Source organism: Semicossyphus pulcher, unplaced genomic scaffold (assembly GCF_022749685.1).
Source record: "Semicossyphus pulcher isolate SPU_LCO1_2020_fin unplaced genomic scaffold, fSemPul1.0.p SCAF_3, whole genome shotgun sequence".
NCBI classification, from domain to species: domain Eukaryota; kingdom Metazoa; phylum Chordata; class Actinopteri; order Labriformes; family Labridae; genus Semicossyphus; species Semicossyphus pulcher.
In genome coordinates, this window is record NW_027211704.1 from 35,121,838 (window position 1) to 35,148,241 (window position 26,404).

Here is a 26,404-nt window from a genome sequence, read left to right on the forward strand (position 1 = left end):
AGGAGTATACTTCACTGGCAATGGGAAAAGAGACAATCTGCATTTATTAGCAGGTCTGCCCGGGTCAGAAAAACCTGCGTCAACGCGCTAATTTAGGAGGCAAAGAGGCGGAGCGCGACCGAGCTACAGCCTATGGCTGAGGACTATGGGCGGGCCGCATGAATCAGCCAGCTACGGCTATGAAGCCAGGCTATATGCTCCTCAGCGTAGCTAGCGGTTATTATCCATAGACTGTATAAATGCCGCTTGTTTAAAGCATGACCAAGAGGGGAGAGCAACATGTCCCCTGTTGGACATGAAGTCCTCTGTTGGTGAGTGTGTAACATCGCCCAAGTCCACTTTTAGATAGGTATGCAAGTATGTACACACACACATACACGTCTTTAATACTAACAGGGGACTATCTAGATACACTGACTAAGTGGACACACACACACACACACAGACACACACACACATACAGATGATGTTGTTTATGTCAGCATTGTAAAAGTTTACATGTTGGTTTTTTGTTTCAGTTAAATTGATGGCGGTCATTATTGTGGTCCTGTTGTTTGTAGGAATTCACCTTTTGGATGTTTATTTCTGACCTTAGTCTGTCTGTGTGTGTGTGTGTGTGTGTGTGTGTGTGTGTGGTTGTTTCTGTTCAGCTTTATTTGTCCAAACCTGTCATACAACAAACACGTGGCCTGGTCTCATGACAGCAGCTGAGGTGACCTGATGGAGACACATTTGAACACAGATACTGTATGACCCCCTCTATGTGGTATTTAAGAGTTTTGTTGGAGGTAAGACAACTTTGCTTTCTATGTTGTTTCTACAAACCTTTAACTTTCGAGCTCGGATGATCAAGAGTTTTGAACAAAAAGAATGAAAGGCCTCTCTCGTACGGATGTCAGTCCCACATGACGGCAGGTTGAGTTTAATGATTGAAGCTCATAAACGCCTGAGCGGTTATTGAATTGTAAAGTTTACATCTCATAGCCTCTTAAATTTCCAGGAGAGAATTTCACATCACGCTTCAAAGAAATCTGTCTTTATCTTACACTCTCCCTTACCTTTACAAATATAAACGTACATTACTTTAAAAACATCAGCAGACAACCAACAACAATATGACGCCACTTTCATTTATAACATAATTTAAAAACTTTACAGCATAAAACAGGAAAACAAGACATCAGCAGAACATTAAGTTCAAAGTCAACTGAATCTTTTATTTAAACACAGTTTAGTTCATCAATCATTAAATAAAGTACATGTGTAAGCTATTTAAAACATCTGGTTCTGCAGCTGTTTTAAAGGATTACATTCATGTGTATTCCTCATTTGTACACATATTTTTAATGCACTGTATATTAACCTTTGTTACTGTGCTATACACTGTTTTATTGTATACTATAATGTGCTGTTCATATGGAGGCCCCGAGAGGAAGGTGAACACTTTAATTAATTGACTTATTCTGTTTTAAATACTTTTCTCTCGTGTGTTTATGACTCAAGAGAAGTTTTTTGTGGACGTAGTTGTTTGTTTTTCTTCTTTAGTGTAACAGAAAAAACTGCAGATCTTACCAAGGCACATAATATCATTTTAGATTAAAGATCTCGTTGGTCTCGTTTTAAGTATAAATGGACTATTTATTTTCTTCTAAGTAAGATTATTTTAATCATTTTAAACTACATACAAAAGACATGTCTGTAAATGAGGAACTTCAAAACCAGTGGCCTTCAAACACGCGTAAGTCAAGACAAAAAAAATTGATCAAATAACAGAAAAATCAGCTCTGAGGTTGATGATACTCATTTTAAAGTGAGTGAGTCACAATATTTATAAATGTATAGAGTAAAACCCATTGTTACATTAAATGATTTAATGTTTACAGCAACAAGCTGTCTATTTAGTGTTATCGAACATTTAAGTCACGTTTTCATTTAGGCCATAGATGTGTTTTAAACAGTGATAATCTTCTATTAGGCTGTCAAAGGTAGGTACCAAGAGCTCTGATAGAAAGAGGGAAAATAATCTTCTTTAAGCTGAAACTAAAGTCATTAAAAAGAAATCTCAAATAAAGATGAAGCTGCAGAATCCAAGACACATCAAATAAAATACAATACACATAATACACATACATACTGTGAATACGTAGACTCAAACTAAACTAACTAACTAAACTAAAACTGTGGCTGAGGAGAAGATTTTACATATTTACTGTTTAAGTTAAAAAACACAGGAAGTAAACATGAATGATTTGGTCTTCATTAGTACAAAGGGGAGTGGTGCACGTCAGCCTCTATAGACAAATAATATAGACAAATATTCATAGAAATAAAATCACACCAGTTCTGAAGTCATAAACACAGAAAAATAGACTAATGTACAGCTTTATGTTTGAAAAAGTGAAATGACTTTGTTCTTTGTGTATCATCACCATCCTAAAGATTAAGACTAAATCAGACCTGCTGTTGTTTCACACACACCTTCTCAGGTAATATCTTCATTTTATCAGCAGCACAAAGGAATGGAAACATCCTCTCAGTGAAAGTGTGTGTGAAGGTGTGTATGTGTGTGTTAGTATCAGGATCAGAGAACGACAGCTCTCCTCTGTTCCAGTCCAGATTCACTCTGATCCTCTGGAGCTGCTTCTTCACTGAGAGAGCAGTGTGTGGAGATGATGGTGAGCATGCTTTGTACTCTATTGATAAGGACTCTATTCCCCAGAATCCAGAGTCCATGTCTCTTATTCTCTGGACAGACTTTGACACCCCAACTCTCCAGTCTGTACTGTCTCCAACCTCGACCTCCCAGCTGTGAGTCCCTGAGTTAAAGCCCTCAGAGCCCAGGACAGACCAGGAAGAATCAATCCTCTCTGGATTATCAGGAAGCTGCTGCTCCTCTCCTACGCTCACACAGGTCAGATCTTCAGACAGGATGAGGTTAGGTTGAACAGTGTTTGGGTCCAGAATCACAGGAGTGTAGGAGACCATGTCCTTCATCTTGTCCCAGATGTTGAAGCTCAGGTTGCCCAGGTGTTTGGCCACATCTATCAGAGCTCCTGAGGGCAGCTGTGGATCCTCCAGCAGGGGGCGCTGCTGGACTCTTTCCACTGCAGCCTTGTAGTTGTGCAGGAATGAGACGTCTGCAGCTCTCAGCTCCTCCTCTGTGGCTCTGACTGTGTCTGAAAGAGCTGCTATCTCTCTGCTCAGAGCCTCCATCTTCTCCTTCATCCTCTGACTCTTCTGCTCCTCTTCCTCCCTCAGTGCAGACATCCTGGCCTCCTCTTCCTCCTCTAGAAACTGGTGAAGCTTCTTAAACTGCTCCTTAATCTGCCTCTCTGTGTGTCGGGCCTGGACCTGAATGTGTTCTGCTGTTTGATCAAACTTCACTTGAACTTGTTTAAAAACCTTTAACTTCTCCTTTAAGGGCTCCAGAGTTTCCTGAAGGTTCTTCTTGTGTTCTCGAGCAGCTTCATCGATGGGTCTGAATCTGTGGTTGGTGTGTTTTTCTGAATCTCTGCAGACGAGACACACCGGCTGCTGATGGTCCAGACAGAAGAGTTTAAGTTTCTCAGAGTGCAGACTGCAGAGAGCCTCTGAAGCTCTCTGATCTCTCTCCAGTAAGAAGGCCTCACACAGGTTCTTTAACGCCAGGTTACGAGGTGGTTCATCTTTTGAAGATCTTCTCTTACAAACTGGACACTCTCGTGTTGGTCTCTGTCTCCACCAGCTCTTCAGACAGTCTTTACAGAAGCTGTGGCTACATGACAGAACAACAGGATCTCTGAAGACGTCCTGACAGACCAGACAGCAGAGATCCTCCTCTGATCTGGAAGCCATTTAGTCTCTGAGTGAAGCTGAAAACAGCAGACAGAAAGTCAGTCATGGCTCCCTCCCTCCTCTAACGTCTCTGATGTGTACTTTTCACTCTGAGTCCTGTTTTTAGTCAAACTCACCGTCAGTGAGCAGACTGTCAGCAGGTTGAAGCAGCAGCGATCATCAGTTTTTCAGTCCTTGTGTCTCTTTTCAGTGAAGAATAATAATAAGCTGTTTCTTGGTTTGTCTCAGGTGAATGATGTGAGGGGCGGAGCTTTGTCACTCGCAACTAGGTTCTTTATTACATTTCAGAGTCTAAGAAGACCTTTGAAATAACTGATCAACAGGTCTTGTGTTATTTTATATGTTTTGCACAGAAGACTTTGATCCTCATGGAGCTTATAAAATATTATAGTAGATGTGTACTTGTGTTATATTGAGATAACACAAAATACGGATTCTAGTTTAACAGACAATGTATTCTAATTTATTATGAATTAATGTTTTTAGAGTTAATCATAGTTATAACTTAATATTTTAGGACACACGTAGTAGTCGACGCATTGACAGATCTAGGATGGCAATTTCTTAAAAGAAGTTAAAAAAAGTGAGTGCTTGTCGGGGAGCTAAGTCTTATTTTGACATTGTACCTAGTTTTTATCTCACTGCTAAGTCCCATTTTACGCTGCACCTCTAGATCCTGGCTGTTTTTATCTGCATGTTTTACCTTCTGTAATTGTTGAAGCGATGACCCACTCGGATTTTACTTTTACGTTCGCCAGTCCGGACAGCGTACTGAGGCTAGCATTACCCGCCTGTTTGTAGTTGTTTTGAGCTAGCATGGGAGCTAGCTAACTGGGACTGCTGATACACCTCCAAGACAAATTCAGCTGTCAACCGAAGCCTCATTACCGCAGCGGGTCCACTTGATGGACCCGTGTGGGTAAGTCTCGCTGTCCTATGACTTTCCTGTCCTGTGAGATCTTTGTGTTTGAGCCATACCAACACTGTGGGCTCCAGGTTGGAGCCCCTGCATGTAACTGTGTAAGACCTCCCAATCAGCAGCTGAGCTGCCGCACAACTAGTCACAACAACAGCAACAACAATGCCTACTTAAGTAACTGTAGCCCGTGTACTGGCCTCCTGTCTTTCTCTGCTCCCCAGCCTATCCCACCCCAACATGCCGCCACTCACCTCTCCGTCTGGGTGCGACGGCTGCATCCACTTGAACGCAAACCATCAGCGAACTTCAAGGACAGATCTCCAATCTGTACCAGATCAGGGAGGACAAGCAGTTCATCGACTCCGTGGTCACAACGGATGCCGCTGCCGCCAGCCCAGCCGAAGACTCCACAATCCCAGGACTGCTGGCTTCTCCAGGGAGCCAAGCTGAGGAAACCGGTCAGTTCTACTCCGATGCAGGTGCCGTGGTCCGTAGTCTAAAGGAACAACCAGAAAAGACCAGAAAAAAGTTGTCACCTCATCGTCCACCTCCCTGTGCACTCGAATATTCTGGACGAACACGAATTTCCACCGCCACCTGGAGGCTGCCCCAGTCCGCTCGGTAAAACACCCAAAGAGCCAGTAGACAAGTCCATCTTGGTCTCCACAAACATGACACGTTACCATGGAAACGGCTGTATGCCCCCCTCACCACCAGACAACTCCTCCATCTACAATGATCGTCGGGGACTGTATTGTTATGAGCGTGCCAGTAAAAGGGGCTCTCACGCGGTCGTTTCCCGGTGCCACTGATTTGGACATCATGAAATCATCTCATCCGGAGGCTGACAGAATTATTATTCTCACTGGTACTAACGACATCCCTTAACAACAGTGCGAACTTCTGAAGCGGGTCTTCCTCCACCTTTTTAACACCGCCAAACAGTTTCAGACTTCTGTTTACCTCTCCGGCCCCACCTTTACCTGAGGAATGTGGCGTTTCAGCAGGCTGCTCAGCCTCACTTTATTTGGTCTTTTGAATATCACTCTTTAGTTTTTCGCAGTCCTTTCACACTTTGTTTGACTGTTTACAGAACACCCAAAAGATGTGCCTCTTTTATCTCAGAATTTTCAGAACTTCTCTCAATTATTCACTCCAAACAGAATTATTATTTTAGGAGATTTTAATGTGCATGTGGACAATCAGACTCTTTTCAGATCTTTTACTGTATGAATTTTATCCAACGTGTTTCCCAGCCCACCCACAACAAAGGCCATTATTTAGACCTGGTTTTAACTTAAAGCCGGTCAGCTAATATCTCCTCTGTGGCTGATGTGGGCTTGTCTGACCTTACTGTGAATAATCCCAGAGCGTACTCTCAGGAAACACTATCTCACAACTGATGTGGCTGTAAATTTTATCAATATTTTACATGATACTCCTTCAGAGATGTTCCCCTCTTCCTGGGATTTTAATGTAGACAGTTTTAAAAGTAAACTTCGGTCAAAATTGACGCAGTGGAGCCGTTGATATCGAAAAAAACAACAACGAATCCAGCTCCTTGGAAAAACACAGAAATCATCCATTTAAAGAAACTGTCGTGTAGCTGAAAGAAGTTGGCAAAAGAAAAAATTGACAATTAATTACCAATGTATCTATAATAAGGCCATTAAGCAAGAAAGAAAGGCTCCTTTTTCCTTTTAACTAACCCTGTTTTTAACTAAGCGTGCAATCTGTCTACAAACTCTGCATGTGAAGACTTTGTGGTCCACTTCAGAAGTAAAATAGATTTTATCAGATCAAAATTATTCCGATATCAGCTCATGAATTTTAACACCCAAGAACCTTTTTTTTTAAATGAGGAAACACTGGAGAAGTTTGTCCTGGTTGATGCTAAAATGCTCGGCAAAGTCATTTCCCAACTGAGACCAGCGACCTGCCTTTTAGATCCCATACCCACATCCTTCTTTAAAAGATTTTATGAATGTTTTAATCTCCACCTTCATAACATTGTGAATTGTTCTCTTCTGATCGGTGTCTTCTTCATTTCTTTTAAGACTGCTGTAGTAAAACCTCTTCTGAAGAAGAACAGTCTGGATGCATCAGTACTGGATAACTACAGACCAGTATCCAATCTGCTGTTTTTACAGTCGGAGATATACTTGCTGCTTGGCCTAGCGTTCACGTACACAACCGTCTGCATCATGAACGTAACTGCTCACATACTTGCCTATGCACTACGCGTGTTACTGGAGGATACCTCAAGAGGGCACACCAGAGAGCTCAGGCCGCATGCAACTACCATATGTGCGAAATGTAAACAACAGACATGGAGACACTCGAGGAGGTTACTGTGATGTTCACTCTGAGATCACAGCAGAAACAGCTTTTGTGCATTCAGTGGACAGAACACACCGTCTGCTCCGTCCCCGCTCCGTCTCTCCAACATGTTCCTCCGTGCACGGACGTAACGCTCCCGGACTTGTTCCCGTTTAGTTTTGCAGGTTTCCACGTCGACTTCTGAAACAGAACTTATCTGTCTGCAGCTGTTTGACAGCATGTTTGTCTCTGTGCAGCGGCAACGAATATCGTACACATGTGGATCATTGAGGACTCGGTCTATCAGCTTGTCTTCAGAACTTTCTGCCGTTGTTGTCCCTGCTGCTGTGTCGACCCTGTCACACCCCCTCTGCCTCTACACACAGACACAGGGAACGTGCTGATGCCATCGTAGTTAAAAGCAAGTATGTCTCTGGCTTAAGAAAACAGTTAGAAAAAGTTTCAGTCTAATGATTTTATGAATTGTATGAAAGACATCGGGAAATGTATCAATCCGGTTTGAGGAAAAATGACAGCACAGAGACTGCACTCGTTAGAATTATGAACGACCTCAGTTCAAACATTGCCAAAAAATGCCCTCCGTTCTGGTTAAAACTTTACGTGACTATTGGTGAATGCTCGTCCAAAGTTCATGAAATTAACTCTGGAGTTCCCCAGGGTTCTATTTTAGGTCCTACACTTTTTAACATTTGTATGTTACAATGTTGCAATTTCATTTATATGCTACCTCTTGGAAATGTCATCAGGAGCTACGCTGGTGACACACAGCTCTACAGTCTCCTGATGACCCAGGACCAATTGACGCCCTTTTTAATTGTACTTTAGATATTAAGTCATGGACGGCAGAGAAACTTTTACAGCTCAACCAGGACAAAACTCAGGTCTTAGTCATTGGTGGTGGAGCTCAGAGAGAGAAACTGAACATAAAACTACAAGCACTGGCTTTTAATCCGTGTCAGCAGGTGAAATATCTAGGTGTGATATTTGACCCAGACCTCAGCTTTGAGCCACACATCAGGGACGTCACTAAAAGGGTTTTTTATCATTTAAAGAACATTGAGTACGTCCGTTTCTCTCTTAATGCAGAGACACTTGTTCACGCTTTCATTACCTGCAGGATCGATTACTGTAATGCTCTAATTTCCTTAAAAGAATATTTCACAACTACTGCTGCTCCAAAACTCAGCTGCACCTGCAGCTCTCTTCAGCACACACAGACACAGGTCGGTTCTTTAAAACGGACGTTCATTTCCTGGGCATGTTTTCTTTGATTAATCCACTTTTGTCGTGTCATCACACCTCACTCACACCGTAATACAAACGCATCATCAAATTATACAGCACACGAAAATGACACTTTAAAAGAAGAATCCTTAATATTTCTCAAAGTCCTTTTGACCGTCTGCTTTGGCTTCAGATGCAGATAAATGTGACGTTGATTTCAGTGTAGCAGAGCCTCACGTTTTCATTGTCCAGTGCATCTACTAATTAGGTCGTAGTGGTAACAGAGAAAACTTTAGTTCCTACACAGACATATAAACAACGGACCAATGCACTAGTGACTACAACCCTTTTAATTTGTACATCACTATTTTCCCCTACTGTATGACACAAACAAAAGTAACCACATCAGATTTAAATTTTAACTTGACATGAAATCAATTAATTATGTTTTCATCTATTAATTTATTTATTGCATGAAATTATGGTCAGATCAATTGTGAATCAATTATTAATTAATTATCATGAAAATAGGATATTATGCAACGGCACTTACAGCGCAAATGGTGACAAAGGCCAGAGAGAGAGCACACATCACGCCTGTTGTAAAGCCTCTGCATTGGCTCACCCTGAAAATCCTCATTCCTAGTAACGGACGGCCGTTCAGGGAACTGCAGTCGACCTTCTTGTACGCGCTCGTGCGGACACTCACACGCAGGAACAAGCATCCAGGGTTTTTGCCGAAGACACACAAACTGAGCATGCTCAGTCTCTGAACTCACCGGCTCTGTTTATTTTTCACTGAAGAGACGTGTTCACTGACCGGCATCATGTTGTCCAAAATCAACACTGTTTGTCATCATACCTCAGTTAGTATCACGTTAGCTGGAGAAGTTATTTGTCAAGCTAGACTGACAACACTGACATACACACTCGGATAGTATGGTTGTTAGCCAACTAGCTCTAACTTTTCTACACTGCATGACTCCAGCATTGTGCTTTGTGACCAAACGGCAAATTACGCCGGCGAACCAGCAAATCATCACAAGCAGACGGGCTTCACCAGATAAAACGTTTATGTTTATTTATTCTTGTGTGTACTTTGTGTTGGTGATGTTGTGGGGGCTGTCTCCATTTCACAGCCTGCGTTGTCTTGTGTTGCTCACTGTTGACTGTAGTGGTGGAGAATGAGCTCTCGGCAGAGGCACTCGCGAGCATGCAGATACGTCACATCCTCTTGTTTCCGAGTGCTTTACATAAAAATCTGCCCACAGGCTGTTAGAGGCAATGGAGGAAGTTGGGACGGTCTCAATTTATCAGCTCCTCTACTGTCCCTTCACACATTGGCAATCAAAAGTTATGTTTGATGAATACATGTAAAATCTAACCCTTTAAAGGTATAATAAGGAGGATTTTTTCTTGTATTTTCTCAACAACACATTCTGGGCCCCTCCTCCTGGGCTCGTCGTCACCAGAAGCTCACTCTCACTCTCGTGCAAGAACACGCCGAGCTAACAACGACAGCATCCCGCTTACCTTTGCACCGGCATGCTAACCACTGGTTACCATTGCACTAGCATGCTAACCACTGGTTACCATTGCACTAGCATGCTAACCGCTGTTTACCTTTGTGCTACCATGCTAACCGCTGGTTACCATTGCGCTAGCATGCTACCCACCGGTTAGCTTGTCCTACCCGGTTTGAGGCACCTACCTGTCCAACAGAAAGAAGGCCAACTCTGCATCGCTCTCTCGCCATGTTCGCCGGTCTGAATGGCCTCAGTTGCTAATTTGAACCACGCCCACACTCACCTGTACGCTGTGATTGGCTCAGGGAACCACGACAGCGCCCCTCCTGAAAACGTCCCGTGCAAAGCAAAACAACAGAATAGATGCAGAGGGAAGGGTCTCACAAGGGTCTGCACACACACTCACCTACACACATGTATAGAGGCCCAGAAGAGATGATTTATATTATACTTTTAAATGTCTATATTTTATATTTCTATAATTATTATACCTCTAATGTTGGTTTATGTCTCTTTATTCTTTAATAACATGAACTTTCTTTAACCATCTAACCCATCAGCACACTGTCCAACACAAAAATGCTCCTTCAGCATGGAGCACACTCCTGCTCCTTTAGCTGTGTGTGTGTGTGTGTGCATGCGTGCGTGCGTGCGTGCGTGTGTGTGTGTGTGTGTGTGTGTGTGAGATCGCCCTCTGGTCCAGCAAACTACTACATGGAAAAAGGAGAGCATTCAGCCAACAGATAACGCCTGTGCCAATGAACTCTGGCACCGGTCCACCAGCCTCTCACACATATTTCTCCTGCAGGTGAGCCTAAACCACACCCCACCACCACAGAGTCCAGGTCTTTAAAGTCTGCGTTAAACTCCGCCCACATCCACTCCACATCTGAAGTTATAAATGTAGAATTGTTCATGTGTTTTATTTTCAACGAGACATTTTGAGGTCCTCTGTGTTTGATGCATGTTGTGTGCTGAAATATAAGCTGTGTGCTGCAGCCTGAGGGAAACACACACACACACACACACACACTCACACACACACACACACTCACACACCAAGATCAGTAAACAGGACTGAGTCAGCAGCAGAGAACACTGTAAACTGTGCGATAAGTTCAGCTGAATCTTTTATTTAAACAGTTCATCACTTATTAAAAAATAAAATGTGTAAGCTCTTTAAAACATTTGGTTCTGCAGCTGTTTTAAAGAATTACATTCATGTGTATTCCTCATTTGTACACATACTTTTAGTGCACTGTATGTGAATCTTTGTTACTGTGTTATACACTGTTTTATTGTACATTATAATCAGCTGTTCCTACAGAGGCCCCGAGAGGAAGGTGAAAAAACACACTGGCTAAAAATGAGTACGGACCTTTTCGTTCCCCAGATGTGACATCACCAAATCTGAAGGTAAACTTTCCCTCCGCCATTTTGGACTCAGAACCCAATTTTAGTTTTGATGTCTTTAAAAGATTATTTATATGAGATTTAAAAGAGAGGCTATCATCAGTTGTGATGCTCAGATATTTGTACGTGGTCACAGTCTCAGTGGGGCTTCAGGCTCCGATATTCCTTCATTCGATCTTTTACCAGCCTTCCGAGGACCTTACTTTTGTAAATGGCTCTGTAGTTGTCCAACACAGTGGGATCACCACCTTTCAATATGGGGATAACAAAGGCAGATGTCCAGACATCAGGGATACCATTGTTTTGAATGGAGAGATTAAAAACATGCGATATTGGTTCAGCTATAATATCTAAGTAATAATGGGGAAGATTGTCAGGGCCAGGCGATTTTTAGGGTCAAGGTCCTTTAAGGCCTTACACACCTCCCTGACAGAGAACGGGGTGAAGGAGAAGGCGTGGCTACTGGAGACATGACTTGTTACTGATATTTTAAACTAGGTAGAAGAGACATGTCTGTAACTGATCAACTTCAAAACGAGCAGCCTTTAAACATCACTCTAATTACAAAAGTCAGCTCGGTGGTTGACATGACTCATGTTAAAGCTGTTTAAGTCACAAAATATTTAAAAGAGCAAAACCCATTTTTATATTCAATCATTTAATACTCATAGCAACAAGCTTTCTATAAAATGTATACTAACATGTAAGTCATGTTTTCATTTAAGCCATAGATGTGTTTTAAACAGTGATAATTATTGATCACTGAGCTGTCAAAGTTAGGTACCAAGAGCTCCGACAGAACGAGGAAAAATTATCTTCTGTAAGCAGAAACCAAAGTCATAAAAAGAAACATCAAATAAAGATAAAGCTGCAGAATCCATAAAATTCGTACATACTGTGAATGTGTAGGATGCATATGTAGGAAGAAATAAAACCAAACGTCAGCCATCTTTAAATAATGCTCTCTATTCAGACCGGCTTAAAATGAGTACGGAGCTTTTCGTTCCCCAGATGTGACATCACCAATCCAAAGGTAAACTTTCCCTCCGCCATTTTGGACTCAGAGCAAAACAACATGATGCAACATGAGGATGCAACAGTCCAACTGTGGCTGAGGAGAAGATTTTACATATTTACTGTTACATTAAAAAACACAGGAAGTTAACATGAATGCTTTAGTCTTCATTAGTACTTCGTCAGCCTCTTTTTCACAACCCAAAACTTTTATTTTCTCTCATGTAACCTGATCAAACCTGTCCTGAAGTCAAAAACATCGTTACACATCCAGGTCCTTCCTACACAAATCCAGACTGTGCTTTTCCCACATGGATAATGTGTTAACCTCTCTGTTTGGTACTCATTGAGACAAAGGAGAAAGTAACTGCTGAATTACTCGTCACAAAAATATACATCATAAACAGATGAACAGATTTATACTGAAAAATGTTAAATGATTTAGTACTTTGTGTTCTCATTCCCATCCTAAAGATAAAGAGTAAATCAGACCTGTTGTTGTGTCACACACACCTTCTCAGGTAATATCTTCAGTTTAGCAGCAGTATTAATGAATGGAAACATCCTCTCAGTGAAAGTGTGTGTGAAGGTGTGTATGTGTGTGTTAGTATCAGGATCAGAGAACGACAGCTTTCTTTTGTTCCAGTCCAGATTCACTCTGATCCTCTGGAGCTGCTTCTTCACTGAGAGAGCAGTGCCTGGAGGTGATGGTGAGACTGCCAAATATTTACCATTATAGAATCCTATACTCCATGTTTTAGACCAAATGTCTCCCTTCCTCTGGACAGACTCTGCTAACACACCCAGAAACCAGTCTGTACTCTCTCTAACCTCGACCTCCCAGCTGTGAGTCCCTGAGTTAAAGCCCTCAGAGCCCAGGACAGAGTAGGAAGAATCAAACCTCTCTGGATTATCAGGAAGCTGCTGTCTCTCTCCTCCTCTCACACAGGTCAGATCTTCAGACAGGATGAGGTTAGGTTGAACAGTGTTTGGGTCCAGAATCACAGGAGTGTAGGAGACCATGTGCTTCATCTTGTCCCAGATGTTGAAGCTCAGGTTGCCCAGGTGTTTGGCCTCATCTATCAGAGCTCCTGAGGGCAGCTGTGGATCCTCCAGCAGGGGGCGCTGCTGGACTCTTTCCACTGCAGCCTTGTAGTTGTGCAGGAATGAGACGTCTGCAGCTCTCTGCTCCTCCTCTGTGGCTCTGACTGTGTCTGAAAGAGCTGCTATCTCTCTGCTCAGAGCCTCCATCTTCTCCTTCATCCTCTGACTCTTCTGCTCCTCTTCCTCCCTCAGTGCAGACATCCTGGCCTCCTCTTCCTCCTCTAGAAACTGGTGAAGCTTCTTAAACTGCTCCTTAATCTGCCTCTCTGTGTGTCGGGCCTGGACCTGAATGTGTTCTGCTGTTTGATCAAACTTCACTTTAACTTGTTTAAAAACCTTTAACTTCTCCTTTAAGGGCTCCAGAGTTTCCTGAAGTTTCTTCTTGTGTTCTCGAGCAGCTTCATCGATGGGTCTGATTCTGTGGTTGGTGTGTTTTTCTGAATCTCTGCAGACGACACACACCGGCTGCTGATGGTCCAGACAGAAGAGTTTAAGTTTCTCAGAGTGCAGACTGCAGAGAGCCTCTGAAGCTCTCTGATCTCTCTCCAGTAAGAAGGCCTCACACAGGTTCTTTAACGCCAGACTAAGTGGTGGTTCTTCCTTTGAAGATCTCTTCTTACAAACTGGACACTCTCGTCTTGGTCTCTGTCTCCACCAGCTCTTCAGACAGTCTTTACAGAAGCTGTGGCTACATGACAGAACAACAGGATCTCTGAAGACGTCCTGACAGACCAGACAGCAGAGATCCTCCTCTGATCTGGAAGCCATTTAGTCTCTGAGTGAAGCTGAAAACAGCAGACAGAAAGTCAGTCATGGCTCCCTCCCTCCTCTAACGTCTCTGAAGTTTACTTTTTAGTCAAACTCACCTTCAGAGTGCGCAGCGTCAGCAGGTTAGAGCAGCAGTGATGTAGTTTTCCTCTTTTCTCTCCTGTAGCTGAACTTAATGAGAGAAACTAGTGAGTCTGAATCAGATCGTCTGTTTTCAGTCTTTGTGTCTCTCTTCAGTGAAGAATAATAATAAACTGTTTCCTGGTTTGTCTCAGGTGAATGGTGTGAGGGGCGGAGCTTTGTCACCTGTAAATCAGTTCTGTATAACATTTCAGAGTTCAAAGAACAAATACCACACATTAAAAATAACTGATCGACAGGTTTTATGTTATTTTATTTGTCTTTCACAGAAGACTTTGACCCTCATGGAGTTCATAAACTATACAGTGTGTCATCTGTTCCTCTGTGATGGTTCCTGTATTAACATGTGTACTTGTGTTATGTTGAGATACCTATAAATGTTTTACAGAACCTTTTCTAAGTACACAAGTAGTAGTCGACCCACTGACACATCTGTGATGAGAATGTCTTAAAATAAATTGGATGAATGAATGAAGTCAGACACTAGCTGTGATATAATAATATTAATAGTAATAATAATAATAATGTAATAACCTCGTACAACTGAAAAAGACAGATCATTATCATCGTCCCACACAGTGTTAAACCTCCAGCAGTGTAATCTTAAGCTTTAGATATCTCACTATCGGCCTTAATCATAATGTTAAATTCAATCAGCATGTAGGTGTGAAAGTGGGGGCCTTTGCAGCACTCCTTGCCTCTGTGTGGTGCTGCGCCAGTCCTCCCGGGACTTAAGGTGTTGGTCGGGGCGCGCCCTTAAAAAGGTGTCGTCACCAAAGTCACACAGTCAGCGTCCGTATGTGTTAAGTAAGGTGTTGCCTTAATGTGTACGTGAGGAAAGTAGAGGTAAGCTATACATTTTCACCTGCTTGACGTACCTTATGGGGATTAATCGTTACACGTTGCTGTTTGATTTCTTGTCCTCCGTGCAGCACAGCTGGTGTGGCTGCCACTCTGTTGTTGAATGTGCGCAGTGAGGCTATCAGGTGGGAGAGGGAGGGCCTCCCAGGTGGGTCTAGGGGGCGGAGTCATCCCCTCCCCTCAGCTTATGGCCTTCAGTATGGGGTGCAGGACAGTTCTTTTGAGGCTCCACGCACTGTTCCCCAGCGGTCGAAGCTTACCGAAGTCATGGATCTCTTGAAACGCCAACAGGAGCAGCTCAGCCAGCTTACACAGGCCTTAGCTCCTGTGCAGGCTTCCCGGTCGCATGGTAACAACCATCGGGCTGGTACTTTAATATGCAGAAGGTGTCAGCGGCCAGGCCACTTTGCGAGAGACTGCAGGGGTGGACAGGTCCCCCTGCATGCTAGCGCTAGCTCTGTTTCTCAGGCCGCTGATGCTTTTCCTTCTCAGCTGGGAAATTAAAGCCTGCTGAGCTGCAGAGCCATAGCTAAGCCAGAGTCCACAGGCTCACAGGAAGGTGAGATTGCTGGTTTAATGTCGTCATGTCCAACCATTGATGTTGTGTTCAGTGGAGTTTCGGTTTCTTGTCAGGTGGACACTGGGTCCATGGTGTCTACTATTACTGAAAGTTTCTTTCATGACCACTTCGTCCCTTGGGGATATTTTTTATGGGAATCACGTCTCCAGCCGTGTGTTTATTGAACTTGTGTACCTTATAATGATCATAATAACTGTTCAGAAGTACAAGTGTATTCCCGGGGTGAAATTCCCCTGGATGGCGTTGTGGAGCTCTGCTCTCCCCATCCCTTCTGACTGCCACACTAGAATAACTCACAGTACCGGCTAAGCAGGAATGTTTACTGTGTTGTAATGTCATTGATTTGATTTGTTACCGAGTTGTATTGTTGTAAAGTCTGTTTAGTCTATTGATGGTAGTTGAGGTTACTTATGCTTAGACAAAGACATCGTCTGCATGCTAAATTAACCTCGCTCTTTCCTAACCCGGGCTTCTTAAGACTTACACACAGACAATATTTTGGACTGACCTTTTGACCTTTTGACCAGACTAAACAGCCAGGAATTAAACCTCCCGGTTCTTTTTCTGGGTCTCGACCCGTCCCATGTGCTCAGTGTAAGTTGGTAGGGACAAAGGACAGCATTCTTTGTCTTCCCTATTTGCCACTGAAGCCATGTGGTATATCTTAATGGACACAACCTACATTTGGGTCTCTGCCTGTCCTGAAACAGACATGCCCTTTTCTCTCTCTCTCTCTCTCTCTCTCTCTCTCTCTCTCTCTCTTGCTCACACACACAGACACAGACACACACACAGACACACACACACACACACACACACACACACACACACACACACGTAAATATTAGCATTAGTTAGATTACATGTTTCGTCTTTCAAATAAATAATTGTGTGAAATAAAAAGCTGTCTATTTAATGTTGCAGAGGAATGAATACTGCCAACCTCTTCTGCGTTTGAACTTCAAATCCTTCAACCTACTAGCTATCAATGATTGGGTTATAGTTATTAAGTTAATTATTAATCAGAGTCTATATTGATAGTCTAGAATAGTTTATGAGACTGAGGTAATTAGATGGTTATTTTCTTAACTTTGTTAAGTGGTGCCCCATACAGAGGTGATTTAATGTAGATTAAATCATATCATTTATATAATTATAATTATTTTTAATTTGTTTATTTCTTTTAATAGCCATTTTTAATACCTCCCTGACTTAGAGGCATAGTCTGGTCCCAATAACTGGCATCATTTTGCTTGGCCCTGAGCCTCTAGAACATTGTGCTCCCAGGATGCAGGCCTGCTTGTGGTACCTAAAGTCTCTCAGAGTAGTGTTGGAGGTAGAGCCTTCAATTACCAGGCCCCCCTCCTCTGGAACAATCTACCAGTCAAGGTCCGGGAGGCAGACACCCTCTCTTCTTTTAGGAGTAGACTTCAAATACTCCTTTGTGGTAAAGCGTAGTTAGGGCTGGCTCAGGCTCGCCTTGCTGCTACATACTTATACAGCTTCAGTCTTTTTATGTTGCTATAGGCTTAGACTGCCAGGGACTTAAAGGAACAATATGTAACATAGACAGATACCGCGGACTTCCACTGGTTGCTTGTCCGTTGCGTAACAGCTGTGCTGCGGTTTGACTTCGTTCTCTACCTAGCAGCAGCGCCGGACAGCTGGAGCCGCGAGACCAAGGAGTTCCCGCGGTAATAACAGAATCACACGCGATCGTGCGAGATAATATGACATATGTGCTATAAAACCAATTCCAAACACACGTGAGGTTATTGTTCCCAACTGAAGGAGTTGAAGAAGGGTGGACTTGCTTGGATTTGTCTCTTTTTTGAGATCTTTTCAGCTTCTACCATGGGTAAGTAACCTATTCATAAACAGATAAACTTTTCATAATCAATGTTGTTGATGTAGTTAAGTGAAATGCCTAACCCTGGCGTCAACATCATTTAAAAAAATAACCAGATGTTTTAATGTGGTTTCTGTGTCTGATTTCCTGCCTCGCTCGATCTGCTTTGTGCTGAACTGATGCGCAGTGCTCCAGCAGAAACAGAAGCCCCGTGTCTCTGCTGCCGTCACAGCTCCGGACTGACGGCAGCGGAGACGCAGCAGAGCCGGTGGAAGCACTTTCGTCGACTTATCGGTCTGACCCAGGGCAGACCCACCCAGATGTAGGCCGGGCTGAAGAGCTCTTCGTCTGACGGGTTGAGGAACATGAGGTCCGCGTGGGAATGATCCATGGTAAGTAAAAATTTGTTTGCGTTGAGCGAGTTCGATGTTCTGTAGCGTGCACGAGAAACGAGAAAGGACAGGTGAAAAAGGCGGTGATGCTTATATAGGCACATGACAGGAAATGAGTGATTGAGGTGTGGTCCTGCTCCTGAACTTCAGCGAAAACTTTATCTCCATGACACGGGAGCGCGGCTTCAGTCTTGAGGAGTATGTTGGCTTTATTACACACACAGCCTTACTGTACAGTCGTTCGGTTATTTTCAGTTACCAATAACATTCTCCGCTGATCCGCTCTGATTCCCGTTCACTCTCCTAACTCATACGCACACACTTGTTTCCTGTCTCCCTCACTCACTTGCTCCACCACCCACACTCAGCTATTCCCAAACAGAGCTACGCTTCCAGTACAACACCAAGCTCACGCGGGTTGCCAGGTTGTGGACACTGAACCTACTCGAGCGCAAGACGTGTGCTTTGACAATGACAAGCGAGTCACTGTGTGCCACTTTGTTTCATATCTGGTAACCCGGGGTGACAACATGGGCAGTGGGTGGGATCGCGCAGGCCAAAACACACACAGACGTTCCGCACCAGAACGGAGACTTCAGGAGGAGAATATACTGGCTGCAGCGTTGTTGTCGGAGAAGCCAGTATGTTAACGTAGCATGTTTCCTTAATCTCTGATGACATATCGTGGCCATTTTATGATAAATTCCTTTCAACACATTACATACTGTTCCTTTTGTTCCTGTGTCCTCCTCTCTTACCGTCTGTATGCATTCATGTCCCTTTAATGCATTTTACTAACTTTGTATATTCCCTTAAGTTTTTGTGCTCGCTCACAGGTAGCTGTGAATTGCTTGCTGCCATAGACCAGCTTGACTCCAACTGCAACTATTATTCCCATCAGTCATATTTGTACAATTATTAAAGTAATTCATTTCTACTTTTAGTCATATGTCTATTATTATAAGAGGTATAATTATTGTTAGTGTTGTTGCTGTCTGTTTCACTCTCTCCTGTTCTACTCTCAATCTATCTCTCCATCTGTCTCTCACTCACTTTCTTTCTCTCTCAACCCAAGATTGAGGTAGGTTGCCCTCCACCTTTGAGTCTGGCTTGGGAGCAGTTGAAGGAGGCTGAGGGCTGGGGTGATGTGCTGCAGGGTTGGTGCAAGTGAGAAACCCTGGTAAGGATTTTCCTGGGTACTCCTTGATCCAATGCAACAGTCCAAACAAGAGGTGATGTGAAGATTAGGGGACTCAGAGACTGTAGCTGGATTCTACAGATGTGTTTGATGGTGCAGTGGATGTGATGTGTCACTGGATTAAGAAGGTAGAGTCGAGTGTGTTGGCCAGCTTGCAATCGGCTGGGGACGGACAAATGAGGCAGCTTTCCACATCAAGGATAAGATCTCCATACTCCAACGTTCAGAGCAGTGCCTTGTGAGTCAGAACCATGAGCTCTGAGTCAAATTCTCAATTTAGCTTGAGTAGATTTCATGGGACCAGGTGGCAGTCTCAAAACAAGGTAGGTATATTCAGTATATTTAATGTTACTTTACATTTTTTGTCTTATTCTTATTTTGGCTATACATGCTTTGTAATTAGCACTAATCTGTTATTAAGACGTGACTGTAACGGACAAAGATCAGACCGAAAGATGAATTTTAAAAGACACAAAAAGAACCTTAAATGAAGATGAAGCTGCAGCGTTAAAGCTGCAGCAGGTGACATTATTAAAACTAACTTTTTGTCATATTTACTCAAACTGTCACTTTAATCATGCAGTCGTACATAAGAGAGATAATCATGTTCCTCTGGCTCCTCCTCCTGCTCCTTATGGCATTTGTAAGAATCCAACGCTCCCGAAACACAACAACCAATCAGAGCCGAGCAGTCTCTCAGGCTGCTGTCAATCACACGCTGCGCAGCGCCACTCCTCCGCACATGCTCACGCGGTCGAGCTCAGTTTGTTCAGTGTGCGCAGCGTCAGCCGGTTTGTGTCCACAAAGCCTGAAAAACAACCACCAGGAATGAACAAACTGCCCGTCCCTCCACTGCCAGCGAGGCTGACACTACAAAGATCGTTACAGCGAAGAAGAGACATGAGGAGGAGCAAGCTAAAGAGAAAGAGTTGGACCGAGACAGAAATGAAACAGACTAAACATCAGAGCGGCGTTTCTGCGGTGGAGAGAGCTACGGGAGCTGAGAGGATCAAAAAGCGATGTGAGTTAGACAGGTCTGCTCCACAGGTAATTACCCCAGCTTCATTTCTGCGGTTACTGTGACGCTGTGTTACGTTGGTGTAGCAGTCGGGCTAACGTTAGCTTGTTCTCAATGCGGCTGCTGTTCAGCGTTGTTTCATGGCGGTGTGGCTGAACATGTCTCTGTGACGTGTCCAGGCAGTGTGACCGTGTCAGACTTTCTCCTGATAGTTCTGTGTGCCTGTGCTCTCACGGCTAAATGTGCTCAACATCAGTGAGTTACTGCTGAGCTGGTACGAGGCTGAAGTTGGCTTCCGATTCACAGCTTCTGAATTACCTGGTCCACCTGGAAAGCGACATAACACCTGTAGATGGCGTGGTTCAGTCATTTTCAAACTAATAAATGCACTGAAAAAACTATCAAATAGGAGGAAGATGAAATGAGAATAAATAGAAATGGTCTTTTTCTGATACAGTCCTAAATTCTGATCACTTTAATTCTGGCGATTTTATTTCATATTAACATCAAAACCTTTATTTTATTTGTGAAATCTGAAAAAAGGGCCATTTCCCTGTTTTTTTCCCATCCAGACTACATTAGTCCAGGTCCAGATTAAAAACCACTATACTTAGACTTGTCAAATCAGGACTAGATTAACAAGGAGACTCCAGAGGTTCGTTAAAACACAGTTTTAGATTTGTAAAACTTTTATTCTATTTGTGAAAACTGAAAAAAGGGTCATTTTCACTTCATCTGGTTTTTTATCTGGACCTGGTCTAATGTGGTCTGGATGGGAAAGAAGTTTTCAGTTTTTTCAGCTTTTAATGTTAAAATTTAAACACACCTGGATCCAAGCAATCAGGGAAAAAGACAGAACAATATAAACACATGCACGCTCCTGGCCTGAGTACATGACAGTTGTAGCTGATGCTTATTTTTCTGCTATTTTTTATAACTGTTTTAAACTGTTGTTAGCCTGCTACCATGCTAGCTCAGACAACTTATACTTTCAACCCTAGCCTTATTGATTTTCCCACTGATATTGCTTTTAGAAACAACTATTTAAGTTTTGCCAGTAAGAGTTTGACATATCGAACATGTTTATTAAGAAATGAAAAGGAGGAAAGACCATCAAGTGCAGCTGCAGAGGGAGTTTACGTGGATGTTGAAAGATGCAAGATAATCACATGAAGCTGCTTTTACTGCGACTCTCACCGTCCAACAGGGAAAAACGATCAATTGAATCAACGCTGGTTAAGGTGATTGAGATTTAACTTACATCTATAGTCCATTCATTTTCTTAAAGTTGCAGCAACTTGCATCATGTTAAATTCCATCCTAACGTCTCAATTTAAAAATATAAAATTGTTCATTGTTTTATTTTCAATGAGATATTTTGAGATACTCTGTGTTTGATACATGTTGTGTCCTGAAATATAAGCTGTGTGCTGCAGCCTGTGGGACACACACACACACACACACACACACACACACACACACACACACACACACAGGCAGAGAGAGAGAGAAATACACGTCTTTAATACCAACAGGGGACTATCATGATACACTAACCAAGTGGGGACTCCTGTTTGAAAATGTACTTTAACATTACTTCAAATGTGCATTACATTTTTTTTTAAAGAAGTTGCAAAGTGGGGACTTGAGAGATGTCTACCTCTCAAAGAGGAGACCTCCATATACTGTAGTGCAGCTGTCTCTCCCCAGTCTTTCACCTAATGAGGGATCATTTACTGCAAAGACTATCTTTGTATCTTATTATGTAATCTTCCTTTTAATAATGGATAATGTAACTTAAACGTTATCAATATTTAAACTAGGGCTGTCAATCGATGAAAATATTTAATCGCGATTAATCACATGGTTGTCCAAAGTTAACTCGTGATTAATAACAAATTAATCGCACATTTTTTACCTGTTGTAAATGTACCTTAAAGAGATATTTTGCACTGCATGCTCAGAACATATGCTGAAAGCAGAACATGGCAATCATCTCATATATCAATGATTTGTGTGAGAAGCACATCACATGTAGACTTACTCAGTCTGGATTAAACTCTTTCTAGATGCTGATTTCTTCCTTCCACTCTTTAATTGTTCTCTCTGCTTCACCTTAAGTCACGTTTTAATTCACAAACTACTTTAATGTGATCACTTTGCTTTGCTTCAGTCCCCCAACACACCTGCACCTCTGCTCTCTGCAGAGCTGCTGGCCCCGCCCCCTCTGTCTGTCTGTCTCTCTGTCTGTCTCTCTGTCTGTCTTCATCAGCAGTCTGTTTCATGAAGTCACAAAAGTTAAATATTTTCTCTCACAATTCAGTTCTCACAGCACGAGAGCCGCGTGTGCACGAGGGACGTTATTAATGACGTAGCGATCAATCGTTACCGAATGACATCATCACCTTTGATAAGCTTTATAAACAGCGACAATCAATGCATTTACAGTTAGGACATACGGAGATACACAGTAGGAGTGTTTGCACTGGTATGTGACTACACACACACACACACACACACACACACACACACACACACACACACACACACACTCACACACACACACACACACACACACACACACACACACACACACACCAAGATCAGTAAACAGGACTGAGTCAGCAGCAGAGAACACTGTAAACTGTGCGATAAGTTCAGCTGAATCTTTTATTTAAACAGTTCATCACTTATTAAAAAATAAAATGTGTAAGCTCTTTAAAACATTTGGTTCTGCAGCTGTTTTAAAGAATTACATTCATGTGTATTCCTCATTTGTACACATACTTTTAGTGCACTGTATGTGAATCTTTGTTACTGTGTTATACACTGTTTTATTGTACATTATAATCAGCTGTTCCTACAGAGGCCCCGAGAGGAAGGTGAAAAAACACACTGGCTAAAAATGAGTACGGAGCTTTTCGTTCCCCAGATGTGACATCACCAAATCTGAAGGTAAACTTTCCCTCCGCCATTTTGGACTCAGAACCCAATTTTAGTTTTGATGTCTTTAAAAGATTATTTATATGAGATTTAAAAGAGAGGCTATCATCAGTTGTGATGCTCAGATATTTGTACGTGGTCACAGTCTCAGTGGGGCTTCAGGCTCCGATATTCCTTCATTCGATCTTTTACCAGCCTTCCGAGGACCTTACCTTTGTAAATGGCTCTGTAGTTGTCCAACACAGTGGGATCACCACCTTTCAATATGGGGATAACAAAGGCAGATGTCCAGACATCAGGGATACCATTGTTTTGAATGGAGAGATTAAAAACATGCGATATTGGTTCAGCTATAATATCTAAGTAATAATGGGGAAGATTGTCAGGGCCAGGCGATTTTTAGGGTCAAGGTCCTTTAAGGCCTTACACACCTCCCTGACAGAGAACGGGGTGAAGGAGAAGGCGTGGCTACTGGAGACATGACTTGTTACTGATATTTTAAACTAGGTAGAAGAGACATGTCTGTAACTGATCAACTTCAAAACGAGCAGCCTTTAAACATCACTCTAATTACAAAAGTCAGCTCGGTGGTTGACATGACTCATGTTAAAGCTGTTTAAGTCACAAAATATTTAAAAGAGCAAAACCCATTTTTATATTCAATCATTTAATACTCATAGCAACAAGCTTTCTATAAAATGTATACTAACATGTAAGTCATGTTTTCATTTAAGCCATAGATGTGTTTTAAACAGTGATAATTATTGATCACTGAGCTGTCAAAGTTAGGTACCAAGAGCTCCGACAGAACGAGGAAAAATTATCTTCTGTAAGCAGAAACCAAAGTCATAAAAAGAAACATCAAATAAAGATAAAGCTGCAGAATCCATAAAATTCGTACATACTGTGAATGTGTAGGATGCATATGTAGGAAGAAATAAAACCAAACGTCAGCCATCTTTAAATAATGCTCTCTATTCAGACCGGCTTAAAATGAGTACGGAGCTTTTCGTTCCCCAGATGTGACATCACCAATCCAAAGGTAAACTTTCCCTCCGCCATTTTGGACTCAGAGCAAAACAACATGATGCAACATGAGGATGCAACAGTCCAACTGTGGCTGAGGAGAAGATTTTACATATTTACTGTTACATTAAAAAACACAGGAAGTTAACATGAATGCTTTAGTCTTCATTAGTACTTCGTCAGCCTCTTTTTCACAACCCAAAACTTTTATTTTCTCTCATGTAACCTGATCAAACCTGTCCTGAAGTCAAAAACATCGTTACACATCCAGGTCCTTCCTACACAAATCCAGACTGTGCTTTTCCCACATGGATAATGTGTTAACCTCTCTGTTTGGTACTCATTGAGACAAAGGAGAAAGTAACTGCTGAATTACTCGTCACAAAAATATACATCATAAACAGATGAACAGATTTATTCTGAAAAATGTTAAATGATTTAGTACTTTGTGTTCTCATTCCCATCCTAAAGATAAAGAGTAAATCAGACCTGTTGTTGTGTCACACACACCTTCTCAGGTAATATCTTCAGTTTAGCAGCAGTAATAATGAATGGAAACATCCTCTCAGTGAAAGTGTGTGTGAAGGTGTGTATGTGTGTGTTAGTATCAGGATCAGAGAACGACAGCTCTCCTCTGTTCCAGTCCAGATTCACTCTGATCCTCTGGAGCTGCTTCTTCACTGAGAGAGCAGTGCCTGGAGGTGATGGTGAGACTGCCAAATATTTACCATTATAGAATCCTATACTCCATGTTTTAGACCAAATGTCTCCCTTCCTCTGGACAGACTCTGCTAACACACCCAGTAACCAGTCTGTACTGTCTCTAACCTCGACCTCCCAGCTGTGAGTCCCTGAGTTAAAGCCCTCAGAGCCCAGGACAGAGTAGGAAGAATCAAACCTCTCTGGATTATCAGGAAGCTGCTGTCTCTCTCCTCCTCTCACACAGGTCAGATCTTCAGACAGGACGAGGTTAGGTTGAACAGTGTTTGGGTCCAGAATCACAGGAGTGTAGGAGACCATGTCCTTCATCTTGTCCCAGATGTTGAAGCTCAGGTTGCCCAGGTGTTTGGCCACATCTATCAGAGCTCCTGAGGGCAGCTGTGGATCCTCCAGCAGGGGGCGCTGCTGGACTCTTTCCACTGCAGCCTTGTAGTTGTGCAGGAATGAGACGTCTGCAGCTCTCTGCTCCTCCTCTGTGGCTCTGACTGTGTCTGAAAGAGCTGCTATCTCTCTGCTCAGAGCCTCCATCTTCTCCTTCATCCTCTGACTCTTCTGCTCCTCTTCCTCCCTCAGTGCAGACATCCTGGCCTCCTCTTCCTCCTCTAGAAACTGGTGAAGCTTCTTAAACTGCTCCTTAATCTGCCTCTCTGTGTGTCGGGCCTGGACCTGAATGTGTTCTGCTGTTTGATCAAACTTCACTTTAACTTGTTTAAAAACCTTTAACTTCTCCTTTAAGGGCTCCAGAGTTTCCTGAAGTTTCTTCTTGTGTTCTCGAGCAGCTTCATCGATGGGTCTGATTCTGTGGTTGGTGTGTTTTTCTGAATCTCTGCAGACGAGACACACCGGCTGCTGATGGTCCAGACAGAAGAGTTTAAGTTTCTCAGAGTGCAGACTGCAGAGAGCCTCTGAAGCTCTCTGATCTCTCTCCAGTAAGAAGGCCTCACACAGGTTCTTTAACGCCAGACTAAGTGGTGGTTCTTCCTTTGAAGATCTCTTCTTACAAACTGGACACTCTCGTGTTGGTCTCTGTCTCCACCAGCTCTTCAGACAGTCTTTACAGAAGCTGTGGCTACATGACAGAACAACAGGATCTCTGAAGACGTCCTGACAGACCAGACAGCAGAGATCCTCCTCTGATCTGGAAGCCATTTAGTCTCTGAGTGAAGCTGAAAACAGCAGACAGAAAGTCAGTCATGGCTCCCTCCCTCCTCTAACGTCTCTGAAGTTTACTTTTTAGTCAAACTCACCTTCAGAGTGCGCAGCGTCAGCAGGTTAGAGCAGCAGTGATGTAGTTTTCCTCTTTTCTCTCCTGTAGCTGAACTTAATGAGAGAAACTAGTGAGTCTGAATCAGATCGTCTGTTTTCAGTCTTTGTGTCTCTCTTCAGTGAAGAATAATAATAAACTGTTTCCTGGTTTGTCTCAGGTGAATGGTGTGAGGGGCGGAGCTTTGTCACCTGTAAATCAGTTCTGTATAACATTTCAGAGTTCAAAGAACAAATACCACACATTAAAAATAACTGATCGACAGGTTTT

The 26,404-nt window shown here is 42.8% G+C and overlaps 1 protein-coding gene and 1 pseudogene across 2 annotated transcripts; both read right to left on the reverse strand.

Annotated features, from left to right (window-relative positions):
* Positions 1 to 2,451: 2,451 nt before the first annotated feature.
* Positions 2,452 to 7,482, reverse strand: LOC138605588 (E3 ubiquitin-protein ligase TRIM35-like). Of its 2 annotated transcripts, XM_069677948.1 has the most exons (2): positions 7,463 to 7,482; positions 2,452 to 3,823 (listed from the first exon to the last, which is right to left on the reverse strand). In XM_069677948.1, exons 1-2 carry the CDS (start codon positions 7,480 to 7,482, stop codon positions 2,452 to 2,454), a joined length of 1,392 nt encoding a protein of 463 aa, XP_069534049.1. The 2 variants fall into 2 exon arrangements, with proteins under 2 accessions (XP_069534049.1, XP_069534050.1); XM_069677949.1 differs by lacking the exon at positions 7,463 to 7,482 and having other exon boundaries at positions 2,452 to 3,855.
* A 5,274-nt stretch (positions 7,483 to 12,756) lies between these two features.
* On the reverse strand, positions 12,757 to 26,019 carry LOC138605295 (uncharacterized; annotated as a pseudogene).
* Between the last annotated feature and the right edge of the window lie 385 nt (positions 26,020 to 26,404).

Excerpts from the sequence above, each read along its gene's own strand:
- LOC138605588 (XM_069677948.1), bottom strand. The coding sequence starts at position 7,482 with ATGGCATCAGCACGTTCCCT. Across the intron at positions 3,824-7,462 it reads ATGGCATCAGCACGTTCCCT|ATCAGAGGAGGATCTCTGCT; the intron begins GTGTCTGTGTGT and ends AATGGCTTCCAG.